This window comes from Martes martes (assembly GCF_963455335.1).
Source record: "Martes martes genome assembly, chromosome: X".
Taxonomy (NCBI): Eukaryota; Metazoa; Chordata; class Mammalia; order Carnivora; family Mustelidae; genus Martes; species Martes martes.
The window spans coordinates 80,652,910-80,668,059 of record NC_137897.1 but is presented as its reverse complement, the minus strand read 5'-3'; the positions used below and the strand labels follow the sequence as shown (position 1 = coordinate 80,668,059).

The 15,150-nt window shown below is 36.5% G+C and overlaps 1 protein-coding gene across 1 annotated transcript in view; it reads right to left on the bottom strand.

Annotated features, from left to right (window-relative positions):
* IL1RAPL2 (interleukin 1 receptor accessory protein like 2) overlaps positions 1-15,150 on the bottom strand; it is a gene marked incomplete at both ends in the record, with an annotated part of 1,178,754 nt that overhangs the window by 320,213 nt on the left and 843,391 nt on the right. Inside the window, one exon of the mRNA XM_080795622.1 lies at positions 10,250-10,324. Coding sequence (XP_080651748.1) covers positions 10,250-10,324 — 75 coding nt within the window. The remainder of the gene's footprint in view (positions 1-10,249; positions 10,325-15,150) is intronic.

Genomic DNA, 15,150 nt, shown 5'->3' with positions numbered 1-15,150 from the left:
CGATATCACTGATGAATATGGATGCTAAGATTCTCAACAAGATCCTAGCAAACAGGATCCAACAGCACATTAAAAAGATTATCCACCATGACCAGGTAGGATTCATCCCTGGGTTACAAGGATGGTTCAACATTCGCAAATCAATCAATGTGATAGAACAAATCAATAAGAGAAGAGAGAAGAACCACATGATCCTCTCCATTGATGCAGAAAAAGCTTTTGACAAAATCCAGCATCCGTTCCTGATTAAAACGCTTCAAAGTATAGGGATAGAGGGAACATTCCTGAACTTCATCAAATCTATCTATGAAAAACCCACAGCAAATATCATCCTCAATGGGAAAAAGCTTGCAGCCTTCCCATTGAGATCAGGAACACGACAAGGATGCCCACTCTCACCACTCTTGTTCAACATAGTATTAGAAGTCCTAGCAACAGCAATCAGACAACAAAGAGAAATAAAAGGTATCCAGATTGGCAAGGAAGAAGTCAAACTCTCTCTCTTCGCAGATGACATGATTCTTTATATGGAAAACCCGAAAGACTCCACCTCCAAACTACTAGAACTCATACAGCAATTCAGTAATGTAGCAGGATACAAAGTCAATGTCCAGAAATCAGTGGCTTTCTTATACACTAACAATGAAAATACAGAAAGGCAAATTAGAGAATCGATTCCATTTACTATAGCACCAAAAACCATAAGATACCTCGGAATAAACCTAACCAAAGAGGTTAAAGATCTGTACTCGAGGAACTACAGAACACTCCTAAAAGAAATTGAAGAAGACACAAAAAGATGGAAGACCATTCCATGCTCTTGGATGGGAAGAATAAACATCGTTAAAATGTCTATACTGCCCAGAGCAATCTATACTTTTAATGCCATTCCAATCAAAATTCCACCAGTATTTTTCAAAGAGCTGGAGCAAATAATACTAAAATTTGTATGGAATCAGAAGAGACCCCGAATTGCTAAGGAAATGTTGAAAAACAAAAATAAAACTGGTGGCATCACGTTACCTGATTTCAAGCTTTACTACAAAGCTGTGATCACCAAGACAGCATGGTACTGGCATAAAAACAGACACATGGACCAGTGGAACAGAGTAGAGAGCCCAGATATGGACCCTCAACTCTATGGTCAAATAATCTTTGACAAAACAGGAAAAAATATCCAGTGGAAAAAAGACAGTCTCTTCAATAAATGGTGCTGGGAAAACTGGACAGCTATATGTAGAAGAATGAAACTTGACCATTCTCTTACACCGTACACAAAGATAAACTCGAAATGGATAAAAGACCTCAACGTGAGACAGGAATCCATCAGAATCCTCGAGGAGAACATAGGGAGTAACCTCTTTGATATCAGCCACAGCAACTTCTTTCAAGATATGTCTCCAAAGGCGAAGGAAACAAAGGCAAAGATGAACTTCTGGGACTTCATCAAGATAAAAAGCTTCTGCACAGCAAAAGAAACAGTCATCAAAACAAAGAGGCAACCCACGGAATGGGAGAAGATATTTGCAAATGACAGTACAGATAAAAGGTTGATATCCAGGATCTATAAAGAACTCCTCAAACTCAACACACACAAAACAGATAATCATATTAAAAAATGGGCAGAAGATATGAACAGACACTTCTCCAATGAAGACATACAAATGGCTACCAGACACATGAAAAAATGTTCATCATCACTAGCCATCAGGGAGATTCAAATCAAAACCACATTGAGATACCACCTTACACCAGTTAGAATGGCCAAAATTAGCAAGACAGGAAACAACGTGTGTTGGAGAGGATGTGGAGAAAGGGGAACCCTCTTACACTGTTGGTGGGAATGCAAACTGGTGCAGCCACTTTGGAGAACAGTGTGGAGATTCCTCAGGAAATTAAAAATAGATCTTCCCTATGACCCTGCAATTGCACTGCTGGGTATTTACCCCAAAGATACAGATGTAGTGAAAAGAAGGGCCATCTGTACCCCAATGTTTATAGCAGCAATGGCCACGGTCGCCAAACTGTGGAAAGAACCAAGATGCCCTTCAACGGATGAATGGATAAGGAAGATGTGGTCCATATACACTATGGAGTATTATGCCTCCATCAGAAAGGACGAATACCCAACTTTTGTAGCAACATGGACAGGACTGGAAGAGATTATGCTGAGTGAAATAAGTCAAACAGAGAAAGTCAAGTATCATATGGTTTCACTTATTGGTGGAGCATAACAAATAATATAGAGGACAAGGGTAGATGGAGAGGAGAAGGGAGTTGAGGGAAATTGGAAGGGGAGGTGAACCATGAGAGACTATGGACTCTGAAAAACAACCTGAGGGTTTTGAAGGGGCGGGGTGGGAGGGTGGGGGAACCAGGTGGTGGGTATTAGGGAGGGCACAGATTGCATGGAGCACTGGTTGTGGTGAAAAAACAAAGAATACTGTTACGCTGAAAATAAATAAAAAATTAAAAAAAAATAAATAACTGGTAGTAGTAGTAGTGGAGCTATTATTAAATAATATTATCAGTATTATAATACTGATATTATATGATTAAATAATATCATCAGTATTATAATATAGTAGTACTGCTATTATTAAATAATACTAAATATTATTATAACAATTATTACTAGAATTATATCTATTATCAATACTAAATATTATTATAATAATATTATTAGTTGTAGAGCTATTGCTAAATAACTATTATTTTATATAGTTAAATACATAATATAGTTATTATTATTAAAACGTCTGTATTAGAGTGATAGCTTTTTGTAGGATCTAATATGAGGCCTAGGTAATCTTTTTTTTACACAATGGTCCTACTTAGTTAATTATTTATTTTTATTTTATTTTTCAAAATTTATTTAATTCAATTAACATACAATGTATTATTAGTTTCAGAGGTAGAGTTCAGTGATTCATCAGTCTTATATAACACCCAGTGCTCATTACACCGTGTGTCCTCCTTAAAGTCCATCACCCAGTTGCCCCATTCCCCTACTCCCCCTCCCCTGAGGCCTAGATAATCTTACCACACTTGGTATGCTATAATAAAAATAGCACAACTCTGGAGTCAAACAAATCAGATCAAAGTTTCATTTCTGCCACTTACTAAATATGTAGCCTCAATAAAGTTATTTTATCTGTCTGAAGCTGAGTTTCCTCATTTGCAAAATATTTCAACAATACCAACTACTACTTTGGACTCATGAGGAATAAATAAAACAGTGTATGCACAAATGCATATTGCAGTGCCTAGTACATAGTAAATTTTCAAATAACTTTGTTACCATATGTATAAAATCACAATACTGGCATTAACAAAGTGTGATGAAATACTTTCAAGCTTATATTAAATCTCAATGGGACAAAAACTTTGGCAATGTCCCCAAAACATCAATATATGCAAGAGGTCTGGTCAATAATCATGTTATTCCTAAAATGTTCATGTAAGGGCTTACCTAAGCAGAGGGACCCATATTGTTGTAGTGAACTTAGATTGACCCTGCCCCTCCCAAAGGAACTTCCTTGCAAAGCCTAGATACAAGGGCGGGCCAGGCCAGGTGAAGACATCCAATCAGAGGGGCATGCGTATATCCACTAGGGTAAATTGAAATTCAATTGGCTGCCCGTGTGTAACCCAGCAGTTTTTTTTTTTATGTGTGGCAGATCTAGCATGACTGTGCAGTTTTCTCTGTGTATTGCAATCTCATTGGCTACCTGTGTATAGCCCGGCTAAAAGTGCCTCTATAAAAGCTGGGTTGCGAGGCTAGCAGAAGGAGTCTCGCCGGAGCTGTAAGAGCTGTCAGCAGGAGCTGTACGAGTCCTTGAGAGCAGCCTCGTCCTGAGCAGCCATGTCGAGAGCAGCCTCATCCAGAGCGGCGTCGGGGGAGTGGCCTTGCCAGAGCAGCCTCCCTTTCGGGGGAGTGGCCTTGCCAGAGCAGCCTCCCTCCGGGGAATAAGAGCTGTCAGTAAGAGCTGTCAGAGTTATCGGAGAGCCGCTTTGTCCAGAGCAGCCTCGTCCAGAGAACGGCCACGTCCAGAGCAGCCTCGTCCAGAGCAGCCTTCTCAAGAGTGGCACTGTCGAAGTCATCATCGTCACCTCTTCGTAAGAGACAGCCCTTACCAGTCGGTTTCATTCCTGATGTTTGGCATGAAATAAAGCTTTGCTTGACCTTCGCTTTGTATCAGTCTCGTTCCTTTGATCACGGACCCTAACAGTTCATAGACAACTTATCGCATTACAGACAAATCTTTAGTAAACTATTAAATTTTTCTTTTTGATTTTTTAAAAATTTTTATCCCTAAGTGTCTCATAATAAGTACAACTATGTTATAGAAACTGAGACAAAATAAGTAAACCAGTTTCAGTCTCAAGTGTTAATATGGCAGCCAACTTGTAGGGAAAAGGTTTGGCCCAGATTTTTCAAAGTTTTAAATAACTGTAAATTTCCATTGTTGTACATTCTGGGTAATATAATTGTTTTCAGTTTGGGGTGGCCCATGCTAAGCTCATGCATGTTATCTAGCAAAAAATAAAATTAAAAAAATCTTCAGGAAATAGCTCACTAACCCTAGAATGCCTAGAAGGGAGAGTAAATGCTGCCATGAACCAGCTACAATTATGTGTGCCAAGAAAGTTGAGTGAACTTGCTTCCCAAAGTCTTCACATACTCTAGAGCAAATGAAGATTTTCAAGGAGTTATCTGAAGCTAAAGTGTAGGAGGAATATACAAAAATACAAAATGTACAAAAAAGTATACAAAAACACAAAGAATTCAAAGAAATCCCTTGCTACCACCATTTTATCCACAATACATATACCAAATCATTACTCAAGCTAATGAAATTATCACGTATTGCTATTTATATTGATAGTAATTCTGGCTTGACATTTTCACTCAATTGGTTGGTGACTTGATTTGGATTGTTTGTTCTATGATAACATTAGAAAGAGTTGACTAATTTTGCTAACCTGAAGAGATATAAGGGTATCATAAGTTTCCATTTTTAGGGGCACCTGGGTGGCTCAGTAGGTTTAGAATCTGCCTTCAGCTCAGGTCATGATCCCAGGGTCCCGGGATCCAGCCACACATATGGCTCCCTGTTCAATAGGGAGTCTGCTCCTCCCTCTCCTTCTGCCCCTTCCCCCATGCTTTCTTTCTCTCACTGTCTCTCAAATAAATAAATAAAATCTTAAAAAAAAAGTTTCCATTCTCAACATTGCCATATTGAAGCAAATGACGGATAATTTATTATTTAAAAAGGTTATATCTTTTGTACTTTTTAATTATTTTCATGTAAATTTAGTACTTGGGTTAAGGTTACAAAGATATAACATTATATTGGCTAAAAAAAGTGTAGAGCTGTTAATTTATGAGGTCTTCTCACAAAAATAGTCACTCTCCCTTTTCCCGTCTCTGTTTTGGCAGTTATCATATTGCACTGTAATTCTGCTTCCACATCTGTTTTCCCCAGTAGACTGAGAATACCTTAAGGTCAAGGATCTCATTTTATTCACCTCTATATCCCCAGGATCTAACACTGTATTTGACATCTGTTAAGAACACAAAAATTGTTTCTATGTAAATAAAGTTTTAAAAAGATATATTTGGTTAAACAGCTCATTTCCTATTTTAAGTCTTCAATTAGTTACTTATTCTTGCTTTATAGTCTTGAGTACTGCATTAAATACTATATTTTGCTTTATTCCTTTGTAGAGGCTTTTACAGTAGTCTCTTAGAACTAATACAATATTCTGTAGAAACTGATATGCTGGTGAAATCGATTTCTGATGACGATTAACCTTCCTTTACACACAGAGAAAGTTTGAACCAGTAGCACATAACAAGGTCATTAAACATGAATTTGAATAGCCTGTAATAGTAAGATAAATTCTGAATGAGAATAGAAGAGAATCTTTCATACTGGATCAGATTTATCTAGAGATGACTTTTTTTTTTTTTTGAAACACCTGCAGTATTCAATTAGCTTGGACTGTCTCACTGGTCTGAGTTTTTCTGATACGCTTTAAGCCCCCAAAACTTCTTTTTGACTCTTCGACACAAAAAGGGAAAGCAAACAGTGTTCATATTTCTTTCTGCATAACACTGACTGGTTTATTTTAAGTCTTAGGACATTTAAAAAAATTATCATCATCAATGAGAAGAACAGATTACATTTCTAAATTTATCTTCAATTGAAATTAGATGTCAAAAAAAAGAAATTAGATGTCAGATCTCAAATCTTTTCATGCACATTTATTCATGGCTTTTCAAAGCTTCTAGGAGCCTGTTAATTTGTAAAGCATGCCTTTAAGTTCTATAATAAAACCAAAAAAACCCAAAAAACAGTATCCAAAGAAGGGTCTACCTAGCATCAATACATTCCAAGTAGGACATATGTTGTTATGATGTTTCAATACTTTTATATTAAAGTGTGATATGAATTAATGCACTGTAATACAGTGCTATTTTTTCTTAGAAAATTTGAAAATATTTTTACTTTCAACTGCCAAAAAAAGACAACGCTGATATAGTAAGTTTATTTATCAAATTCAAACAAAATTTACTTTCACAGTAATAAAATAGAAGATAATAGGACCAAATAGGACTTTTTGTGTATTTTGTACATTGCTTTTGTCTGTATATGTCGTATATTACTAGAGGCAGCTTTAGCAGAATAGGCTTGCTTTGTGAGAGCAATAGTTTTCATATTACTTTGTTAAGAATGTGTTTATCATTTCAAAATATATGGTTATTTGGTTAAGATTAATCTTCTTTCAGGATTACAATCTGAATACAATTTAACAACAACCAAACTATCATCACTATGTCAGCAAAAAGTATGTAAATTTCTACAACAGTGTGGATGACTAATGGATTACACTACAGAAAAGAGAAAGTCAAGATGTTTATTTTCCTCTAGAGGCACAACAAAATATCTGCCGTGATGCCAACCATGCACAAAAAAAATTCATTTCTACTGAAAAATTTCATTTACTAGATTGTCTTTACAAATATGCAGAAATGAGAACTTAGTATAACCCTCAACAAACATATAAATAATTATTCCAGACCACATTTTCTAAAACTATCTTGGAGCTAGTACTCAAGTATTTCCCACAATAGTTCTCATTTTGCATAAAATGCCTGCATGGGATTCTTGTCCATAGGGAAAATGGAATTTACAATGTTTTTTTAAAAAAAAATGTTTGTTTTAGGTAACTATTGTTATTTAACAAACTACCTTAGCGGCTAATGACAACAATTTTATTTTGCTCATTATTTCTGGGGTTAGAAATATGAGAACAGTTTACCTTAATGGTTTGTCCCTGAACTACATGGCATAAGCTGGGGTAGTTGGATCCACTTCCAACACGGCTTCTTCACTTACCAGCCTTGAAGCTCATTGGCCTCTTTTTCTTCAAATGGTGCCCCATCCTCTAGCGCCTCTCCATGTGGCTTGAGCTTCTCATAGCATAGTAGTTTCAGAGAAGACAAAGAGACTTGAAGAGAAGCTGCAAGGCTTCCTTTGATCCAGTCTCCAGAATTCTAGAATACCACTTCTACCATACTCTATTGATCAATCATGTCCCTAAGGCCATCTTGGATTCAAGGGGAAGGGGATGATAAACTATGTTTAGGTGGTAAGATAGCAAAAAATCTGTGGCCAACTTGAATAGAATGCTGTGTCAAATTTTAGGTATGGAGATTTGGGAAACTTGAACTTGGTAATGTGCTTAGTCATTTGAATTGGATTGTTCTTTGGTACTTTTGTTTTTTGTTCTAATCTGAGGATGTCTAGAGCTGAATTTTCCTAATGAACTTAAAAAAAAAATGAAGAGGGGCACCTGGGTGGCTCAGTGGGTTAAGCCTCTGCCTTCCGCCCAGTCGTGATTCCAGGGTCCTGGGATCGAGCCCTGCATCGGGCTCTCTGTTCAGCAGGGAGTCTGCTTCCCCTCTCTCTTTCTGCCTGTCTCTCTGCCTACTTGTGATCTCTGTTTCTGTCAAATAAATAAAGAAAATCTTAAAAAACGAAGAAAAATAATTTCCAAAAGTTTTCATGATCTTACTGAATTCTGAAAGTTTTTCAGATATAAACAGGGACATCCAATCACTCCAATTATTTTTCTCTCATTTTTGCACTTGTGGTTTCTAAACTTTCTGACTGCAGAACTCCCACTGACACTGAGGAGCTCTCTGATGTTTATAGTGCTCCTAACACCACCTTACTATTGAGGCATAAGTCTAAGTTACAAAATGACACTCAGGTGTGAATAAATGATGCTAGATAAATATGTAGAAAAGTTAAAATCACCTAAAATTAACCAGTTTTGTGCTCTTTCAAATGCCAAAGATCTGGCTTAGCTGATTTGGTGTTCTTTTGCCTCAATTACACAGTTGCTTTAGCATTTTAGAGAAATAGTCTTTCGGGATGAAAAATGGGCAGGTCTTCATCTTTCTGTCAAAAAAGTTGCCTCCAAACCCTGTCACAAACTAAAAACTGAAAAGTTCAGCCTTGCACTTAATGCAAATTGAAAGCAAATCACTTTAGTAATTTTACAGGGTGATGGTGGTGGGCTATTTTGGCATATATACCTATGTTGAAATATACATTTATACCAAGCACACATCTTAGAGCTGTCCTAAATAGCATATATAATTGCTGTACCCAGTGAATCTGAGTGAAATGTACCTCCTACAATGGTCTCTCTCCTTGCTTTAGACCAGTACTCCTCTAACATTTTTGTTAAGGCTTGACTAATAGCAGAGGTGAATGAAGAAGTATCCCACTGATGGGCCACAAACACAAAATTTGAGGCAGTTGTGTAAAATATAAAAATAATTTATCCACTTGAACCTTCATGAAAACTAATGATATAAGATCATCTTTTGGTTCATGTAATCCCTGGCAAACCACAGAGTTCAACTTGAGGTATTTTCATCCCAGTATTGATGGAAAGATGTAAGCAAAAATTACTGAGGTTATGTGTCTGCACATCTAGATTTGGCTATAACAAAATGTAATGACTCTATGAAATCATAGAAGTCGTGGCGGGGGGAGAACCACACCCTAATACATCAACATTAGCTACAAAATATTCACTATTTCCACAATCCATTACTAACATGTTTCTTTTCTTTTGTTTGTTTATTTTAAAATACTTAACTTTGGTACTTACACTGGTGGGCTACATTACATACAATGTGCTATATTTCCTTTTGGAAAAATAAACACATTCTTAGGAATGTAATTTTCTCTCATCTATTCTCAAGGTAGAAGTAAGCCTCTAACAGTCCAAATTGTATTGGAAAGATCAAAAGTTGAGTAAAACATCTTCCAAAGTAGATGAAATATTGGGGCAATTCATCTTCCTTGGCTATACAATTGGTAGGTACCACTACAGTCACAGATTTCAGTAAATCATATACCCAAAATAAACCTAATGCATTTCTGGCATATTTGCTCACTTCTCTTGCTTCAAACTGAAGAAATTCTAAGAATTGAAGAATAGAATGAAACCCAAGGTAGATAAAAGCTCACAAATATTGAAGTACATGGTTTAGAGTAAAGGCCATGGTGTGGAAGAGATACTAACAGTCTTCCGAATCTCAAGCTCAGAGTTCTTGAAACATACGGATTACTGGTACAGACTCAAAAGGAAGGCTCAGCAACTTGTGCCCTTATTTGAGTCTGTAAAAAACATTAGCACCAATAAATCATCTTCTTACTTTTACCAACACTCTAAGGTTCATAAATATTCAGGATCTCAACCTAAATACAAGTTTTAAACAGCCCTGGATTGTTCCATTGGGAATAATATTATCACATCATTTTAAGGATTGTACTGAGGGGCTCTTTTATTTTAAAAAGTGCTGTTCTCCAGGAGTTAATGTTCACTAAATGAAAATTTTTGGCTGACAAACATGAAAAGTCTTTTGTACCAATCACCAATGCATGTCATCTATGCCTCTATCAATCACAGAGTTAAAAAGCTCTGTCCTATAGTACACTTAATACCTAGTGTAACCAATTAGTATTACAATTCCCTGATGCGATACAAACTCATTTCCTTTAACTGCTATTGCACTGAACCCAAGGCTTATAAATGAGCAGACACAAATTGATTTGCATGTAATAACAGTGGCAATAAACCTTTCCTGGTTCATGCAATCTTCCCCCATCTGTTAGCAGAGAGCAAATTTGGGATCTATTATTCCCAGAAGGGGACTTACCCAGCTGGACATCTATAACACTTGGCTTATTCTCCATGGGAAACAATGGCTTGGGAGGCTTGTCTGTGAGTAAAGCTGGAAGAGAAAGTGAAAGAAAGTAATGGGAAAATTGAGATAAATTACAGGATAAGAAAGATTCTATCACGGATGATATTTAATGTTTGTAGACTTGATGGTGTGTAAACATTTATTAGACAGTGTTCTTACTTGGGTTGTTACTCTATCCACACAATATCCATTTTCCAGCATATTTAGAGCACACTGATTCACTGTAAATAGTCCATTTCAACAGCTACACTTTCAAACAAGATCAAACAAATGGACTATTTTGAGTAATTTTTATAAGCTTGTAAGCATAAAGAAATATAGATTTTTTATTTAATTTTTTCAGTGATCCAAAATTCATTGTTTATGCACCACACCCAGTGCTACATGCAATATGTGCCCTCCTTAATACCCACCACCAGGCTCACCCAACTTCCCCCTTCCCCTCCCAAACCCTCAGGTTGTTTATCAGAGTCTACAGTCTCTCATGGTTTGTCTCCCCCTCCGATTGTCCCCAAATCACTTCTCCTCTCCTTCTCCGAATGTCCTCTATGTTATTCCTTATGCTCCATAAGTAAGTGAAACCCAATGATACTTGACTCTCTCTGTTTGATTTATTTCACTCAGCATAATCTCTTCAAGTATAATCAGATAAACATTAAATCTCCATATGTACTATATGGTACCAAACATTCTTAATAAAGTACAACCCTAATAGACATTTCTGGTGGATTGAACCTTCTACACCTCTGAATCTTGCCCAATTCCCCACTCAGTCTCTGAAACAATATAACACTGATACTTCATTAGGATAATGATTAAAAATATTGATTGAACACCTTTTGTCCACCAAGTCCTGTGCTAAGTGCTAAGGGAAAAGGAAGTAAAGCCTTTATGTTTACCCTCAATTTATAATCTAGGACTATGAACCAAAGTTAGCCCATCAAAATAAACGGATAATAGAACAAAGACTACCATCTAGTGAAAAACTGTAGAATTTGAGCCATAAGACTATATGTGGTAAAGGAATGAGGAGAGGTGAGGTCAATATTGGCTGGCAGAGTTGGGGAAAGTTTTCTGAAGGAAATGGGTCTTCACATAAACCTTAAAGAATGGGAAAGATTTGGAAAGGTAGAGAGTAAGGAAGAAGAAATGAAGGAAAGGAAACACAAACCAAGGAAGAGAGGTAGAACTTAGAACATAATGTGACTAGAAGAAAATGATCTGGTGAGAAGGAGTTGGTTGGGGTAGGGTAAAGTGCAAGTTGCTCATGATGTAGAGTAATTAGAAATGAAAAAAGATAGGATGGAACTTAATTCTGGCAGATCCTGAGAAATATGCAGAGGAATTTGGACATGATGTAGTAACTATAAGAACATTGTAGATTCTTGGAACTATAGCAACAAAAGACTCAAGGGAAATGCTATCTAAAAATGATTGGATTCCTATATAGGATGGGTTGGAGGAGAACAAAAACAGCTTAGAGTATGCAGTAATAACACAGTAGTGCAGGGCGGGGGTGATAGGGGATGAAAAGTCATTAATGGTGGAGTCTGGGAAAATTTTTAAAAAGGCAAATTTGAGAGGCACCTGGAAGAAATAAATGAGAGCACTTGGCACACAGATACAAAATGGTTTATGACAACCCTTGTATCAATCTTTATTTATATCCTGAATTCTTTTAAACTATTCCCATATTTATGTCTTGCTTCAACTGTCCAACTGGATTCTTACCGATTAAAGGGATAAGTTTTATATGTCTTTGTAATTCACAGGAGACATAGAATAGAGCTGGGCATATAAGAGATCATTAAACCATGATTAATCGGCTGGCACAGGAATTCTGTGCTGACATGAGAAAAGTTCATCTCATATTTATAAGGCTACTTAGAAGAGAAAAAGAAACATAAGCTTATCAGATGACAGATAAGATAAAGGAATATATAAATTTGTTGAGATGCCCAAAATAGTTGTTGATAATAAACATATGTACTTAGAATTTCATTTAGAAAATGAAATTCGGCACAAAATAGACACATGGGTCAATAGAACAGAATAGAAAACCCAGAAATAAGCCCACATCTATATCATCAATTAACCTTCAATAAAGCAGGAAAGACTATCCAATGTGAAAAAGAAAGACTCAACACATGGTGTTGGGAAAACTGGACAGCAACATGCAAAAGAATGAAAACTGGACTTTATTACCCTGTACAAAAAAATAAATTTAAAAAGGATGAAAGACTTAAATGTGAGAGAGGAAACCATCAAAATCCTAGAGAAGAATACAGGTAGTAACCTTTGTGATATCAGCCAAAGTAACTTCTTATCAGGTATGTATCCCAAGGCATGGGGAAAAAAATAAACTGTTGGGATTTCATCAAAATAAAAAGCTTCTGTAGCAAAGGAAATAATCAAGAAAACTAAAAGACAGCCTCCAGAATAGGAGAAGATATTTATAAATGACAGATCTGATAAAGGGTTAGTATCCAAAATACACAAAGAACTTAAAAAACTCAACACCCAAAAAAACCCAAATAATCTAATTAAAAATGGGCAGAAGACATGAATAGACGATTTTCCAAAGCAGACATCCAAATGGCCAACAGACACATGAAAAGGTGCTCAACATCACTCATCATCACAGAAATACAAATCAAAACTGTAATGATATATCACCTCACAGCTGTCAGAATGGCTAAAATTAACAATACAAGAAACAACAGGAGCTGGCAAGGATGTGGAAAAACGGGAACTCTCTTGCACTGTTGGTGGGAATGCAAATTGGTGCAGCCACTCTGGAAAACAGTATGGAGGTTCCTCAAAAAGTTAAAAATGGAAAAACCTGGGGCACCTGGTTGGCTCACTCAGGGGAGCAGGTGACTTTTGATCTTGGGGTCAAGGATTTGAGCCCCACATTGGATATAGAGATTACTTAAAGAAATAAATAAACTTAAGAAGCAAAAAAACTACCTTATGATCCAGCAATTGCACTACTGGATGGTTACCCAAAACATACAAAAATACTAATTCAAAGGGATACATATACTCTACTGTTTACCCCAGCGTTATCTACAAGAGCCAAACTATGGAAACAGCCCAAGTGTCCATCAACTGATGAATGCATACGTGCCTGTGTGTGTGTGAGCGTGTGTGTGCATGCACACACGCTCACACACACACATACACACAAATATTACTCAGCCATAAAAAAGATTGAAATCATGGCATTTGCAACAACATGGATGGAACTAGAGAGTATTATGCTAAGCAAAAGAAATCAGTTGGAGAAAGACAAATACCATATGATTTCACTCATATGTGGAATTTAAGAAACAAAACAAATGAACAAAGAGGGAAAAAAGAGAGAGGGAGGCAAACTAAGAAACAGACTCTTAACTATAGAGAACAAACTGATGGCTACCAGAAGGGAGGTGGGTGTGGGGATGGGTGAAATAGATGGTGGGGATTAAGGAATGCACTTGTTGCTATGAGCTGATTTGAGCATGTGGACAAGCACACAAATATAATATCTATAGTTTTCATTCCTTAAATATTTCAGTTACCCTTAACAATCTGATATTAAAATATTACTTGAAACGTAAAGGATATACTTTAAACAAAATTTAAATATTTGAACTTAAAATCCAGTCATAGCAGGTATTTGATTTTGTTGTTGTTTGCTACTGTTTGTAATAGCAAAATATTGAAAACAACCAAAATATCCATCCATAAGACAGTATTAAATAATATGGTGCTTTCATATAATGATATATTATGATGCAGATGTTTAAAATAATTAGGTAAATCTGTACATCTGTTATACGAAGATCTCTAAGATATACTGTTCAACAGTGTGCACAGCATACTATCTTTTGTGTAAAAAGAAAGCTTTATGTGTGTGCCATGTACCCATCTGTATGCACATATAAAAATGTTTAAGTATGGAATATTTCTGAACGGATACATGTAAAACTGATAACAATGATATCCTCTGAAGAAAGGAACTGGGTGGCTGAAGAATGGTAGAGGGTAAGGACAGTATGGTCAAGGAGAGGAAAATTCAATTTTCACTATACACTTTTTCTACATTTTGAACATGCATGTATTGTGTATTCAAACATTAACAAAATTAAAATTAAAATCTAGCCACCTACATTTTATTAAAAATAATTTTGATTTCTTTGTAGAATTATTCTCAATTTGCTTTACACATCTCTTCCTGTCACTTCCCCTGCTTGTACTCTCTCTCTGCCAAATGAATAAAATCTTAAAAAATATATTCCCTGCTCAAAGATGAATATCTTCTTTAAATTTTTATTTATTTTTTAAAATTTCTTTTCAGTGTTCCAGAATTCATTGTTTATGCACCACACCCAGTGCTACATGCAATACGTGCCCTCCTTAATACCCACCACCAGGCTCACCCAACCTCCCACCCCCCTCCCCTCCAAAACCCTCAGTTTGTTTCTCGGAGTCCACAGCCTCTCATGGTTCATCTCCCCCTCCAATTTCTCACTTCTCCTCTCCATCTCCCCATGTCCACCGTGTAATTCCTTATGCTCCACAAATAAGTGAAACCATATGATACTTGACTCTCTCTGCTTGACTTATTTCACTCAGCATAATCTCTTCCAATCCTGTCTATGTTGATACAAAAGTTGGGAATTCATCCTTTCTGATGGAGGCATAATACTCCATAGTATATATGGACCATTTCTTCTTTATCCATTCATCCATTATAGGGCATCTTGGTTCTTTCCACAGTTTGGCGACTGTGGCCATTGTGGCTATGAACATTGGGGTACAGATGGCCCTTCTTTTCACTACATCTGTATTCAAAGATGAATACCTTG